General features: G+C 31.8%; 1 protein-coding gene across 5 annotated transcripts; it reads right to left on the bottom strand.

Annotated features, from left to right (window-relative positions):
- Window positions 1–7,451: 7,451 nt before the first annotated feature.
- Window positions 7,452–14,473, bottom strand: LOC133803289 (aminopeptidase M1-like). Of its 5 annotated transcripts, XM_062241274.1 has the most exons (20): window positions 14,157–14,473; window positions 13,471–13,616; window positions 13,252–13,354; window positions 12,772–12,958; window positions 12,565–12,685; window positions 12,261–12,414; window positions 12,039–12,143; window positions 11,843–11,959; window positions 11,618–11,731; window positions 11,159–11,341; window positions 10,742–11,018; window positions 10,534–10,655; window positions 10,350–10,447; window positions 9,733–9,910; window positions 9,540–9,654; window positions 9,368–9,435; window positions 9,198–9,272; window positions 8,694–8,771; window positions 8,323–8,505; window positions 7,452–7,732 (listed from the first exon to the last, which is right to left on the bottom strand). In XM_062241274.1, exons 1-19 carry the CDS (start codon window positions 14,370–14,372, stop codon window positions 8,323–8,325), a joined length of 2,640 nt encoding a protein of 879 aa, XP_062097258.1. In that variant the 5' UTR covers window positions 14,373–14,473; the 3' UTR covers window positions 7,452–7,732. The 5 variants fall into 5 exon arrangements, with proteins under 5 accessions (XP_062097258.1, XP_062097259.1, XP_062097260.1 ...); XM_062241275.1 differs by lacking the exon at window positions 7,452–7,732 and having other exon boundaries at window positions 8,190–8,505; window positions 12,574–12,685; XM_062241276.1 differs by lacking the exon at window positions 7,452–7,732 and having other exon boundaries at window positions 8,190–8,505; window positions 12,592–12,685; window positions 14,157–14,472.
- Window positions 14,474–16,053: the final 1,580 nt, after the last annotated feature.

Genomic DNA, 16,053 nt, shown 5'->3' with positions numbered 1-16,053 from the left:
TCACAAGTTTTAGCCTTATTTTTTACTCGTTCATCACGCTGTACACGTGGCATTTTCAGTATAATCAACGGTTTACATGGATTGTCCCAATTACAACATTTATTTATATATAATGATTCACTTTAAACCCTACCGGTAGTGTTCTTGACCTGTGAACAGTTTTCAGCGCGATTTTTTTTTTATGACCGTGTATATTGTAACTATTTATGTGCGTAGAAAACATGTTTGAATCTAGTTTTGGGTACGGTAAACTATTCAGAATTTTAAGAAAATTTGCAGATGCTCTAAATAGCTATAATATACACGGTCATAAAAAAAATTGCGCCGGAAACTATTCACGGGTAGACAAACACTGAGAGTCCCACTAGTAGGGCTTAAAATGAAACCTCTATAAAAAAAATTGCTCTATATATATAATCATTGTGCACTTTTTTAATAAAAATTAATAAATATCATGTGATTTTAAAGTTGTAATTTTAATTAAAATTAATTAATTATTATTTTTTTAAAAATATATAACTTTTTAGACCATGTGATTTTTTTTACTATTTGTTTGGACTATGTGTTTTAAAAAAATCATTTATGGATTCTATATTTTGTAAAATTGTTTAAATAGACTCCTAAACTCAATTTTGATAAATAAAAAATTGAATATAACAACACAACTTTAAAGTATAATGATTTTATTTTTGTTCTGAATTGTTAATTTGGTTAATTATTTGTGATTTCAGTTGAGAAAACTTTTGCCAAAATCGAGTTTATGGTTCTATTTGAACAATTTTACAAAACATAGGGTCCAACAAGTAATTTGTCAAAATACATGGTTCAAACAGGTAATGAGACAAAATACAAGATCCAAAAAAGTATAAACACTAGAATAAATTATAGTTCTACAGTATATATAAATATTTATATCAATAATCTCTCTACATATATAACTTTTAAACACAACGTTGACACATATATATATATTTATATGACTACATGACATATATATAAAATACAACAATATTTAAAAAGAAATTAATAATAGAAATAAAATAAGAAAATAAAAGTTATAGTGTAGACAGTAGTATATATGCATCAACTATTAGTAGTTTCTAATATATCTCGTAATGTCCTTTGGTGAATTTGATGAAGAAAAAGAGTTTCAACTTTGTACGCCCTGGTTTTCCCACGGGTTGATTAGCAGGTCGAGCCTCGGACTAATCAAGGTTAGTCCGTAACCTTCCCCAAGTCGGAGATCTTGTTTTCCAGGTCGTACCCACTTAGCTCGAGGTATCCCCAAGAACTCGCCAAGGCTGCCCAAGACTGGGGGAAGGAATCCTTGAGGCCGAAGGCCGGTTCAGGGAGGCAGCTTGTGGTACGAGCTGGCCATGGACCGCTGACCCTTTGTAAAGTCAACACACGCAAGATAAACGTGCATATATCTGACATCACGTGTCCGATATCCCCCTGACTTCTCGGACACGCAACAAGAACGTGCGCATTCAGACACCCACGGCTGGGTTGGGCCGTGCGGCCCATTATCTCCTTACATGCTAATTAGACCACACTTATGTGTCAGGTTTAGGAATTAATCATAAATGTTACAGAGTTGATACGACAAATGGTAAGGTCACGGGATGACCTCCCTACCAACTTCCAGGTGCCTTCTCCTATAAATATGGGGACCCTGGGAGTTGATAGGGGTTGGAAAAAATAGTCTCTGGAGAGATATATGCTTTGTAACCAAATACCCAGAATAGATCAATAATATTGACTAGTGGAGTAAAAGGATTTTAACCTTTGAACCACTTAAAACGTGTCTTGAGTCACCTAGTTCATTCTCTAAGATTTCATATCTGTGACGGTTCTACTCTCAGCACTAATCCCTTTCTCTTCTTCTCTTAATTATCTGTTGGCGAAGAACCGCGTCAACAAACTTCTTAATAAAAAACAAATTATCACACAAATTTATAAAATAAAAAAATAATATGTATGACTTTATTATTTTTAAATAAATATGATTTAATTATTTAAATTATCATAAAATATCTTTAAAATATAATATTTTAATTAATTAATTAATTTTTGTTTAAGTTTATGTTTGTTATAGTTTTTGAATTGGGCACTCACAACAAAATATTATATTACATATGTTTAATATAATATTAAGTTTAATTAAATTTTATTTAAGTTATAAAATGTATGGTTTTATTATTTTTAAATAATTATCATTATAAAATATCTTTAAAATATCACATTTTAATTTGTTTAATTATTTATTTATTTAAGTTTAAATCATGTTTACAATCTACTATTAAATATAAAAACATTATGTTAAATATAAGAATATTCTGTTAAAGTTAACGCAAACAAATAAAAAGTTGTTAAAATTAAGAATTATCTACACACTTTTTTTATATAGAAGATATATGTTAGATACAAACAACTTGCAATACACGTTGTATGCTTAGTTTTATTTATAAAACTTTTCAATCATATTTATTAAATTTGTATTATTGTCATATAAATGTCAAACAAATAAACAATATTATATATAAAAGAATAACATAAATATATTAAATAAAAAATTAACCCAAAACATTGTTTGTATTTTTTTTAAATATATGTATAATTTTTCAATGAAAAATATGATTATGTATTATATATTATTATTATAATGATATTTTATAATATTTAAATTTATATTAATATAAGTATTAAATATTATTATAATAATAATAATTTATAATATTTGAATCCATATTAATATAATCAGTAAAAAATTAAGATTATATATTATTATCATGATAATATTTTATAAAATTTAAATTTATATTAATATAATTATTAAATATATAGTCTTGTATTATATATTATTATAATAATGATATTTTATAAGATTTGAATTTGAATTTATAGTAATATAATTATTATATATATAGTCTTATATTAAATATTATTATAATAGTAATATTTTATAATATTTGAATTTATATTAGTTTAATTAATAAATATCTATTTTATTTAATTTTAAATGAATATTTCGTTAAATATTTAGAATATTCCCTTCATTTCTGTTATCTACACATTTTTTATATAAAATAAATATATACTAGTGAAGAGTAACTTGAGCACTTGAAAAATACAATAAATCAAATTTAGTGATATTTTTAGTAATAATTCCAAAATGTTGCCAATAGTATACCCATTTTTTCTTTTTTCCTAGGACAATAATATACTATATTGAATCTTTATATTTGATTGTATTTATTGGTACAAACTTTTTGACTATTTTTTTAATATTTTTTTTACTATTAGTAGTGTGACAATAGTGAATCTATTTGAGAAGCTAATTAGAAGAATTAATAACAATAAATAAAAAAGAAGAAATGAATAAATATATATTTAATTGTAATAATTTACTTTTTTTTTTAAATATTTTTAAACTTGAATGTATTTAAAAAGAAATTTAAATAATTTTAGTATTTTATTGATTTTCTTTTTATATTTTAAGAGCTAATAAAAAATATATATTTAAAAAAATTATAATTAAATGTGGCATAATTTAGTAGTTGTTAAAATTTGGGTGACAAAAATACTAATTATTTTATACAAATCATAACAGGGTATGATCAGATAATATCAATAGGACATGAAAATTTTTAACCGATATTATCAATCTCATAGTGTCAAAAGTTCAAAGAATAAATTATTTTATACAAATGAAGCACGATCAGATAATATCAATAGTACATGAAAATTTGTAACCGACATTATCAATCTCGTAGTGTCAAAAGTTCAAAGAATAAAATTATTTTATACAAATAAGGTACGATTGGATAATATCAATAGTACATGAATTTTTTTAACCGACATTATCAATCTCGTAGTGTCAAAATTTCAAATTCTAAATTTAAAAGTTGCTACATATATATACACATAATATTTTGATTATGAAAATATTATTATGTTGGAATTACTTATGCTTTAGTAGTGTTGATAAGTTTGAAAAAAAGGACCCACATGCATGCATTTATCATCATATAATAATATAACTCACATAATCATGCATATAATAATTTAATTGGATAATAATCATTTATGGCCCTCCCGAACCCCTAATCCATGCTCTAAGCCACATTAAGGAATTTGGGTCGTTACAGTATACCCATTTTTTATTTTTTCTTAGGAAAGTAATATACTATATTGAATCTTTATAAATGATTGTAGGGTATTGATCATGTGGAGCCACTAAAACGTCTGCACCGGTGGAGACCTTTTTTTTGCACCATTAGATCAAATGAAGGGCTGTGATCTTTCCAAATATTTTCTCTATTTCTCTCATAACTATTCTCTCTTTCTCTTTCCCTCACAAGTCTGAACCCATTCACACTTAAAGGTCATAACTATTCTCTCTCTCTTTCTCTCAGAGTTCTCTCTTTCTTCTCTTTCAGCTATCTCTGTTTCACTTCTCTACAAGGTTTCATTTCTCCCCATCTTCGTCTCTCTCCCATTTCTCTGGTTGTTCCGAAGCTCTCATCGACACATGGGTAAGTTAAAATCTGTTATTATTTTCTTGCCTTTAATTTATCTTTTACTTTCTTCAATGTCTCTGAACCTGCACATCTTTCTATGCTATCAGATGTTGAATATTAATTTACACCATATATGTGTATAAAGTATTATAAAAATTGCATTGTATGTGAGTTGTAACACACTAGTGAAAAGAATGAATTCTTATTATATTAACCTATTGATTTGGGTATATAGGTTAACCCTGTGTGCTTATATAGTTTGGAAGGTGGACATAACTCATGTGCCCATAAACTGTTTGACATAATTCCTCAGTTTGTATATATGTTGTAAGCCTTGAGTATAGTAGTTAGGAAGTTATACATTAGTTTGTATATATGTTGATATATTCTCTATCTAATTACTATATATGTTTATATAGTGTAACGACCTCCTTTCTTAACATACATATATAGTGTAAAAACAAATTTTAACCTAAATATGACAATACTGAAATTCTGAATTTACAAAAAACTTTATTAAACAATACATAAATAATGTTTATAACCTCAAACCACATAATACTCACAACTAAATAAAAACTTTATCTTACATACAAATCTTAATACTTTTATAAATCATTTTCGTGGCGTTACTACACCTTAACGTAGAAATGAAAATGTATCCAACTGATAAATTGAAAAGCTTTATGTAAATTACAAAGTTCATGAAATACTTTTAAAGCTTTAAGTAAATGATAAAGTTCACAAAATACTTTTAATGAAATATAATAAAACCAAGTTTCTTGTTTATTTATGAAATAGCATAGCAGAACTCCACTCCCTTCAGGTCAGCCCCATATGTACAGTCATGTTGGCTCCACGTATACTCATCAACGATTTATATTTGGGGCCTCTTACCTACAATACAAAACATTAACTGATGAGCTAAGGCTCAGTAAGCAGAATAACTACCTCATATGCATTAAAATAAACGTGCAACATGCTATGTATTCTCTTTATTTCTTTCACTTTCCTTTCTTTTGGGCCCTAGAGGATGCTGCTGCCGGCATTATATAGGGAATCACATTCCCACCTGAACATAAACATGATAATAGGGAATTTCCCGCATAAACATTCATCATATAGGGACGTACATCTCCCTCCTTACATTTTTGGGACTTAGGTCTCCCAAGCAGCACCTCTACTTTAACGTTTTCAATAACTTGTCTGTGAACATTAAGCGTGCTTATGCATAATATAACATTCTTGAAAATAACTTATGCATAAGAACAATATGACAGATTAACATATAAAGCATATAAATGCACATAAGACACATAAAATACTTGTATTGTAGATGAGGATTCTACTTACCTTGCGTCTTGATAAAACAACCGAAATTGTTAGCTTCCTGGTAAAAACACAAACTATTAACTTACATAAAATCTACATGATGTAATTTTAGTTTATAATTGTTGTTATTCTATTTTTCTCTTCTTCTTATTTTATTGTTTATTTTATGTCCAGGCATATGGTCATACTATAATTGTCCATGGCAAGATCCTGGTCTAAAAGTCGTGGTCATGGTCATACGGAAATGTCCAGGTCATAGTATCAGTCCATAATAATAGGGAATAAGGTCATATAATAAAAGTTCAAATAGTCCAAAGTGTGACCATAGCCTATATAAGTTTAGTATTATAAAGATACATAAAAAAATAGTTTATATTTCAATTTTGGCATTTGTAAAATATGACGACATGGTAAAATAATCCATATATAAATTTTTGCATTTTAATGGCATAGTAAAGTAATCTATATAAATTTTGGCATGGTAACATAATCCATATATAAATTTGGCATTATAGTAAAATAATCTATATATAAATTTTTGGTATTATAACGGTATAGTAAAATAATCTACATATAACTTTTGGCATTATAACGTCATAGTAAATTAATCTATATATAAATTTTTGCATTATAACGGCATAGTAAAATAATCTATATATAACTTTTGGCATTATAACGGCATAGTAAAATAATCTATACATATATAATAACTAAATAACTGAAAATAAAGGCTCGGGAAGAGCTTACCTAAAAAGTTTTCGTAGGCTAGCGTTACGGACAGAACTTCGCCTAGATCTCCGAGGTTTAGAACTTTAGAAGGATGTTAAGAATATTTTTGGGTAGAGTAAGAGAAAGGAAATGAGGTTTTTGTGATTTCAAGATGAGTTTTGGAAGGGCTATTTATAGGAAAAACTTGGGATACTATTCTAATAAAATATATTAAAAATAATAAGCATAGTGGAATAATAACATATTCAAAATATCAAGCATAGTAATTTGCTTAAGTCATCAATGTGTCACTACTGCATCAACATGTGGAACCCATGGGGTGGACCCCGCTGTGGGACCCTTGCGGACCCCACTGTGGGACCCACTATGAATAGTACCCGGTGAATAGTAAAAAATGAAAATTTCCCAATCTTCTTATATTACTTAGTCTAGCATTTTTGACTCACAAACTTTTCTGAAAAAGTTTCTCTAACACCCATAAATTAATTATTCCCACCTGTTGGTTACTTCAACAACTTAGAATTGTTAAAATCCCATAATAGAAAACAACTACACCCCCAACGGTCATGAACACTATTCACCAACGGTCATAAACGGCTAGTTTTTGCCCTATAAATACTTGTTCCTTCAACCATTTATTTGCACAACTTCTTCATCTCTTAACCTTCTAGATAAAATTCATCATCAAAACATGAATTTCTCTTTATTTTTCATAACTTTAGTGATTGTTTGCTTGTATTTAGCATCATTCTATGGGTATTATACTAATGAAATGCCCATGAATGTTATAGTTGCATATTCATTAGTTATTCTTCCACTTTACTTAATAGCTCTAACATTCGGTTAGCATTGTAATGCACTCAAAAATGAATAAAAAATATCTTCTCTTATCTTACGTAATTGTTATAATTTGTAAAAAGAAAATAGGAGTTACAAATATATACATCTTGGCGGTATTAATAGGTTGATTGAAACCAATAATTAAATCATACTTTTTGAAAATGAATAACCCCTGAAGCTTATTTGCCCATTTATAAGTTGCTCAAGTTCTTGATCTTCATTGAAATCTCTTTCATATTCCTGAGATACATCAAATTCTACTAAATCTGGGACAAATGTTCCTGTACTTTGCATGCATTTGCAATTGCCTGTAAGCAACATTATAACATGGCCGCGTGAGAAATATTGTCAAATATAAAATTCAGAACAAATGGAGTGGAGGAAAATATGATCAGGTAAATTTTTTTTATGAACTTTATACAAACAGGCTAAACATTAGAAATCATATTAAAATTTTAACACTCACGACTCACCTTAAGAAAGAGTTGACTTGACAGATGATCTTCTTTTCGTTTATCTCATCCGCAGTATGTTTCAGGAGGTATTTTTTATTATTTGAGAGTTTATAATGATGAGAGAGGAGGTTTGATGAGATAATGTTTATCTATTTGTAATGTGTTACTGAATGCGAAAGGATGTGTATTTCTTAAAGGTTGTGTACTTCTGAAAGGGTGCAAAAGGTTATTTACCATTACCGTTAAACTGTAACTTTTTTTTTAGCATATTCTGTTAAAGTCATACCAAATTCTGTTAGACCATACTAAATTTTGTTAAATACAAAATACGGTTTGATAGTCATTTATATAGTAGGTATGATATATATGTGTGTGATTGTAATTGGTTTCTATGTATAAGTTTATTCTTTCAGCATATTAAAACACAATGACACAAAGCAAACCTAGTGGTAGTTTGACAAATTGTTCATGGTCTCAACAAGTTGGTCCTCATGTTGAACACTCCGAACCCAGGCGGCATTAATGTGCACCCGCTCAATGCCTTGCTTCAAGGTTCTAGCCATGCCAGGCTTGGTGCGGCTTGCAAAGAAATCCTCTATTTCCTCGGCATCTTCTATTGAAGAAAACTGTTGAGAAGTACCATTGAAATTAGAAATGAGAAGAAAGTGTTGGTTGATAACTAATGACTAGAACACACTCAGAAAAAAGTAGGTTAGACATGTGAATTATTCACATAAGATTTGAGGCTCGAGTCCTTTCGAACAAGATTTCGCTTTCCAAACATTATAAGAAGATATAGAGAAAGAGAACAAACCAGTGATACAATCGCACTGATGAAGCGGGTTATTAAATAAGTAGAACCCCAGGTATTTGAGATGTGCTCCCAGTTATCCTACATTCAAATCATCAACAAATGAGACTTAAGAAAAGAGCATGGCTAATTGGCTATGGGATACTTGTTGTGGTGTTAGGTACCACAGGTGAGTCTCACATCATTAAATCTTTTGATATGGGCTCCATCTTTGTTCGGTTCTTAACTTTTCACTCACAATTCTTCTCATTTCTTGAGTGTGGTGTTTAATATCTTTCTTATACCTTTGGTTCTGATTTCTTTATAGATAACAGGTCAAGGCTCTTTGTTATTTTTTAGAATCTGATTTTATAACGATCCAAGGCATCCTTGTTCTAAATTGGGATTCAAATCATTTAGAATCACATCATTTGGTATCACTAGTGTTTAGATTAGAAAAATACCTAACTTTTTCTTAAGATTTTATGTTAACATAGTATATAGTAAGGAAAGGTGATTATGTTTTACCTTCAACCACTTCCAAGCTGTTTCACGCCCTTCCTTGCTGACATTAAGTACCAATACAACATCTTGAGTACGAACCTAAACAAAATATGTAATCACATTAAGTATATGAAATGTCAAATTGTATGGCCACACCCTTGAATGTATATTTTTTATAACACCCGATTAATTACCTCAGAAGTCAGCGAAAAGTCAAGAGCTTCCAAAACTATGCTGGGATCCGGACAAGATGTCAGTGAACCTACAAGACAAAATAGCAACAATCGCCACTTAGTAAAGAGGTATAGATAATCAATGTTTAAGCATGAACAATAAAATTGATCTCAGTCAAGTTCTGGATTGTACTTAAAACCCGGATTTTCTCCTGGCTTAGATCACTTTCTCTGTAGATTCTCAAAAGGGATTCATAACCCAATCTGTTCGCTGCGCTAGTTCTCTGCATTACAGCTACATATGCAGCCTACAAAGTGCAAACCATAATCCAGAATGAACAACTATAGTGTTATGTAGATATGCTTTAAGTTACATTAGAGACAACCTTTCTCAAATCAGAAGGAAGAAGTGGCGTGTTTCTGTCATTTAAGAATTCATTGAAACGCCTACTTGCTTCTAGGAGAGTTTGATCATCTCCGAATACAGCCAAGACAGTCAAAATTTCTCCTCTCAACATTGCATCTAAATGGCTCTCTCCATCTTTAGGTTGCCAACCAAGAGTCCTGTTACAATTTGAACAAAATGAGAAAAAGATAAAAATTTCATCTTCTTGATGTTCAGGGCAAGCGCCAAACTCGCCCTTCCAACTCAACTTTTCTGTGATCTTCTCTCCCTTGTCAGGCCACACCTCTAAAAATGATTGCTATGTTTATGTTATGTTTGATCAGGCTAAATCTTTGGTGTTGATTGGTTGTGAATGATAATAAGAATAGAATGAAATTTAATACAAGTAAAAAATTATTGTGCATTGGAATAATATTTCCTCCTAATTTTGAGAAGATTAGCTATGTTACCAAAATGGTTCCAATGCTTTAAATTATAAGCAAACAAAAGAATGTAATGAAAATGGATTCATTTCTCATCACATAAGTTAACTAAACAAAACATGAAAATGCATGAAAGAAATACTTATAGCAATACACCTTGTGTGAAAGAACTTACTGCGCAGCATTTCGGAATAGATTAATGAAAAAATCTTTAATGGTGTCCAGCAGCTCGGGTACGGCAGAAGCTACTATTCTTTCAACTTTATAACTTACCTGTGAAAAGTGGAGGTAATCAGAATTAGCACACTAAGTTAATAAATTAAACTGAACTTAAAACATGATTTAGAGCAGAACATTACAGTAATCAAGTTAGACAGCACAGTATAATCAAGTTCCTCTGAGTAAGATTTCATCAAGGTAAGTAAAGAGCTGAGAGATTGTTGGCTAGCCATACATAGAGCAAACGCATCATCCAAAATCCCTGTGAAACAATACCAGATTTAAGCCACTTAGTTTCAGAACCAACAACATAAGCCAAATTGAAGTGAGAAAAAACATGAACAATACCCAATCTATCTGGTGCAGTTAAGTACTTGTTCTCTATTGCATATCTTAGTCTATCTGCGAGACCCTCGTCGTATTTCACCCTGTAGAAACCAGTCTGGTTGACATTAAGTTTTATCCATCCAGTTGCAGCCTCTGCAAGCCCAAATTTGTTCATGTCGAGAGCTACAGACTTTGATTCTAGTAGGAAATTTATTTGGTTGTCATATGAGCCGCAGCATAATGTAATTGGGACAATCCACTGGTCCTCCCCATGTGAACCACCATACAAGAATCGTGACTACCATTTATAACATACAAAATAAGATCTCTGTAAGTTCCCAAACAGCTAAATAGATTATAGAAACTAGATGACTATTGAACATACACAAGCCCTAGAATGAACATACACAAGCCCTAGAATAATAAGAGACAAAAGACCTGTTGAATCTCCAATTTTTGATCTTTGACTTTGATGGAGACAACTGGGTATCCTGTTTGCTTCGTCCAAGAACTCATTAGCCTGTTCACAGGCTCACCAGATCCTTCCTCAAGGGCAGCCCATAGATCTTCTGTCTTTGCATTTGAGAAAGCGTGTCTTTCAATATACAAAGCAAGTGACCTCTGGTCACACCAAAAAAATCACAACAAAAACAATTACAATGAGCATTTCTTATAAGTAATTTTCAGAGAAATCATTATTAGCCGTGACTATCCTTCTTACTATAAATTTCATAAGAGACTTTTGTACTCATTTTTGCCAGATGAGTTCCAAGTGTTGCCTCAGCTTTGTACATTAAAGTGAAATAGTTCATCGAACATTTTATTTCCATACATAACATAGTTGCTCTAAAGCTAAGAAGAACCTTATGAGAGAAAAGTACAAACCAAGTAACCAACCTGAAAACATTCAGCACCGATATAACTTTGGAGCATTCGAATAACAGAAGCACCTTTCTTATAACTGATTGCATCAAATATGTCCTGAATTTGAGACACAAGCCGAATTTCCACCTGAAAAATAATAATAATAATAATAATAAAAAAAAAAAAGTTCATTAAACAGGGAATGTAATTGAAGGACGCATGTGTTATAGTATCTGTTCACAGTACATACAAACTTACCTCGATGGGGTGAGATCCTTCAAGCCCATCCAGTCTAAGACCCTCAATAGATCCATCAAGAAATTGAGTCCATACCTTCCACTCCGGGAACAAGCTATCATTTGCTAAATAGCTTACCTAAATGACCCCATAAAAGTTATTTGTCTGAAAGTCAATAAATATTTCTAAGACACCCCCCAAAAAAGTGGGAATGTACCCATGTTGCAAATCCCTCATTCAGCCATAAATCTGTCCACCATTCCATCGTTACAAGATTGCCAAACCACTGATGCGCGAGTTCATGAGCTACCGTAGTTGCAACCTTTTCAGCAGCCAAACCAATTGATTAAGCATTTGGTGAAGTGTGATTGATGACATGATTAATGGAGCCATTATTTACTGATACCAAAAGCATTAGTATTCAGAAAATTCACATTACCCCTTGCTTGTTTGCAGCTGCTGAATGTTGATCATCATAAAGCAAAGCTATTTCACGATATATAATCAAACCATAATTCTCCATAGCCCCAAAAGCAAAGTCAGGGACGGCGACCATATCCAATTTGGGCAAAGGATATGGCACGGCAAAGTATCTGAAGAACATGTCACCATTAATACAAACCTTAAAATGAAAAGAAAAAAAAACAGATTCACCTACTTGCATATAAATATATATAATTATAGTTCAAACCATGATCAACTCTAACACTTAATTTGAGAACTGAGGGATAAAAATGATTAACTTTATTAACTTTGAATGTTCAACATACTCTTTGTATAATTCAAGGGTCTTAACAGCAACATGCAATGCAAATTTTCCTTGGTTTGCCTTACCAACTTGACCATATACTCGAACTTTGATCCCTGTGATAAAAAATGACATATAATTAGCGCAACTAAGAACAAGAATTGCATCCTAAAACCAGAAATGGACACAATGATAATTTTACCATCAGATGTATGGTCTTCCACAAAATCGAACAGACCAACAACAATTGCCACCAAATATGTAGACATTATTGGTGATTCTTGATATGAGACTGTTTTGAGATGTCCATCAACTTTTTCTTCAATGACTGGCATGTTGGAAAGGGCTACTAATTCAGATGGCACATCCAATGTAATTTTGAATGTAGCCTGTAAAACAAGGTGTCATTACAAGAAAAGTGAGAGCAAGCTATGAATTAGTTGCCGTTAGAGAAAAAGTGAGGTCAAGCTATGAGCATTATTTAGACCATTGATAATGTTAGCCGAAGTATGGAAAGCGAAATTTCCCATTCCTGAATCCAGATTCATATGAAACAAAAGAGCGTTTTGACTGCATGCATGGCAAAACTTGAGCAAAATGCAGAGCACTGATAGAAAGCATGTTAAGTCTTAAATCAACCAAGATAGCAAAAGTGAAACGAAGAGAGAAGAGGTCAAAAGACCTTGCAAGCGGGCTCATCCCAACAAGGAAAGCACCTCCTAGCATCAGCTGGTTGAAATTGTGTAACAGCCATATTCTTCTTGTCACCATTTTGCTCGTAAGTACTTCATAGAAAAATTACTAGTCAAACACAAGTATACATCTGCATTAATCAATCTCACAAATCAACCATCACCTAGTTATCATATTCAATAGAACATATCCAATCCAATCTTCTTACCTTCTATAAAACCCCTTCATTTTATCATTCAAAATCCCTTCAAACACAATAGCCAAAACTCCAACTCCGATAGGAAGCGTCTCTGCGAACTCAACAACCAAAATCTCATCTGCCTCAAAAATTTCAACACTTGAAGGCTGGAAGACCTGTCTCAAGAAATTTATTCATTCATTAGATTCACAAAATACACAACTATCGCCAAATGTAATAAAGGGTCTAGTAACACCTCAATCTCCAAGCATATTTAAATTCCATTCACTCACTGGGAAATCACAACACCACACAGCATTTATTTTATACTGAATACCAATACATGTTTGGGTTAAGCTTTTGGAGAAGTTAGAATTTCTAGCTTTTTTATTTATTTATATCCAAATATTTTTAAAATAACTTTTCATTCAAAAAATAATATTTTATAATAGTTTTCCAAATTGAAAAATAAATAAGTAAAAGCAGAATTTTTTTGCCAATCAGAACAGAGTTTTGTAATTATCTTAACATAACAAAATTCACATCATTTCATTCGTTTCGAAGAGAAAAACGTCACATATATATGAACTGATCACACTCCATCTGATCGTTGAATATCAGTAGAAAAATATCATTCCACGAAATCCACAATCAACAGTCCTAATTCATTTCTCCACTGAACCCGAAACAAACGATAGCTCAAGAAGTGGCAGTACCTTTGAGGATTTCGGTTCGGTGAAGGAGACGGAGCCAGAATGAACGGTAAGGTCAGCGGAATTGAGAACGATGAATCGAGTATCGGCGACGATGTCGACGTGGATGGAAACGGAGCCGGAGAATTGGCAGGACTGAAGGTCGGGTACGAGTTTGATATCGTATCGTTTGGGGGCGGCGAATTTGGGGAGGCGAGACTGGCCTTTGAACTCAGCCATTTTCGGTTTCTGAGTCGACTCGATCTTTCTCTGTCAAAGAGAAGAGTGAGGTGAGAACTGACTATAAATAGTATTCGAATGTACTCGAATGGTTTTCTTTCTTTTCTTTTCTTTTTTCTTTTTTGTTTTTTTTGTATGTTAATGAGTGATTCATCAATCCTTCTTTCCTCTACTTATTTTCTAATTGTTTTTGTTTTTTGTTTTTTTCACTTTTTCAAACTTATCAACATAATAATATTATCATAATCAGAATATTATGTGTGTATATATATATATATATAGCAACTTTTAAATTTAGAATTTCAATTTTTGACACTACACGATTGAAAATATGGGTTAAAAAATTTAATGTACTATCAATATTATCTTATCATACCCTATTTGTATAAAATAATTTTATTCTTTGAACTTTTTTCACTACGAGATTGATAACATAGGTTAATTTTTTTTCATGTACTATTGATATTATCTGATCATGCTTTTGTTATAACTCCTATGACATGCGTGTTGATCCAGGCCATGAATTAGTCATAATCAGGTGGGGAAAGAAGAGTAGTTAAGATAATATTAATAATGATAATAATGATCTAAAATATAACTCCTACGACAAATAACATGCTTGTTGATCCCGTCCATGAATTAAGATAATATTGGTGATGATAATAGTAATCTAAAATGACATGCTTGTTGATCCAGGCCATGAATTAGTGAAGTTATATATAGCTAGCGTAAGCCAACTCACACTATTTTGGAAAGAAGAAACTGTCCTAGTCATTTTTTTAATCATGAAGGAGGTATGAGTTTATTTATGTACAAAAGATATATATATATCATCATCATATGGTTTGTATATGCATATATTTTAATCCCAGACGAATAGCACACCTCTAAAGTGGTCCAAGTGCAGCTCTAAAGTTTGTATATACATAAGCCCTCTATTTATAGGCTTAGGGTCATACATCTGATATCCCTTAGAATCGGGATATTTTATTATATTTATTACATTTAAATTACAAAAAACATTAAAAATGTAACAAACCCCTCATTTGTGGGAAGAATAAGAGATTCCCGCATATCTTGTTGAAGTTGTTTCTGGGAATCTTGACTTAGTCCTCCTTTAGCTAGTTAATCCACCTCACCTCCACTCTGGTCGATCATACACATGCTGGTCGGACATACACTCGTTGGTAGGACATGCAAGTGCTAGACATGCACTTCTCTCCTCTAACATGGCACTCTCCTCTAGCGTGCCATTTCTTTATTTGGACAACCATGCACTGGTTGGATATATGCGTAAAGACCAAATTCTTGGTCTCTCCTCGGACCACATCCTTGGGGTCTCCTAGGACCACTCTCTTGGGGTCTCCTAGGACCACTCTATTGGTTCTCCTAGGACCAAAGTCTCTTGGGCTCTCCTCAGACCACATCCTTGGGATCTCCTATGATACACTCTCCTTAGTTCTCCTAGGATGCACTCTCCTTAGCTATCCTAGGATGCACTCTCCTTAGCTCTCTTAGGACCACACTCTTGGGATCTCCTAGGATGCACTTAGCTTGGTTATGACATCTTTCAAGCAGTCCAAACTCTTCACCAGTCTACCGGGTCACTTTATCACAACCCTGAGGAGTCAATGTATTTATTGACTATTAATCTGTCTTTTACTGACCATGCACTGCCACT

The sequence above is a fragment of the Humulus lupulus genome, chromosome X (genome assembly GCF_963169125.1).
Source record: "Humulus lupulus chromosome X, drHumLupu1.1, whole genome shotgun sequence".
NCBI lineage: Eukaryota > Viridiplantae > Streptophyta > Magnoliopsida > Rosales > Cannabaceae > Humulus > Humulus lupulus.
This window is presented reverse-complemented; position numbering and strand designations above follow the sequence as displayed.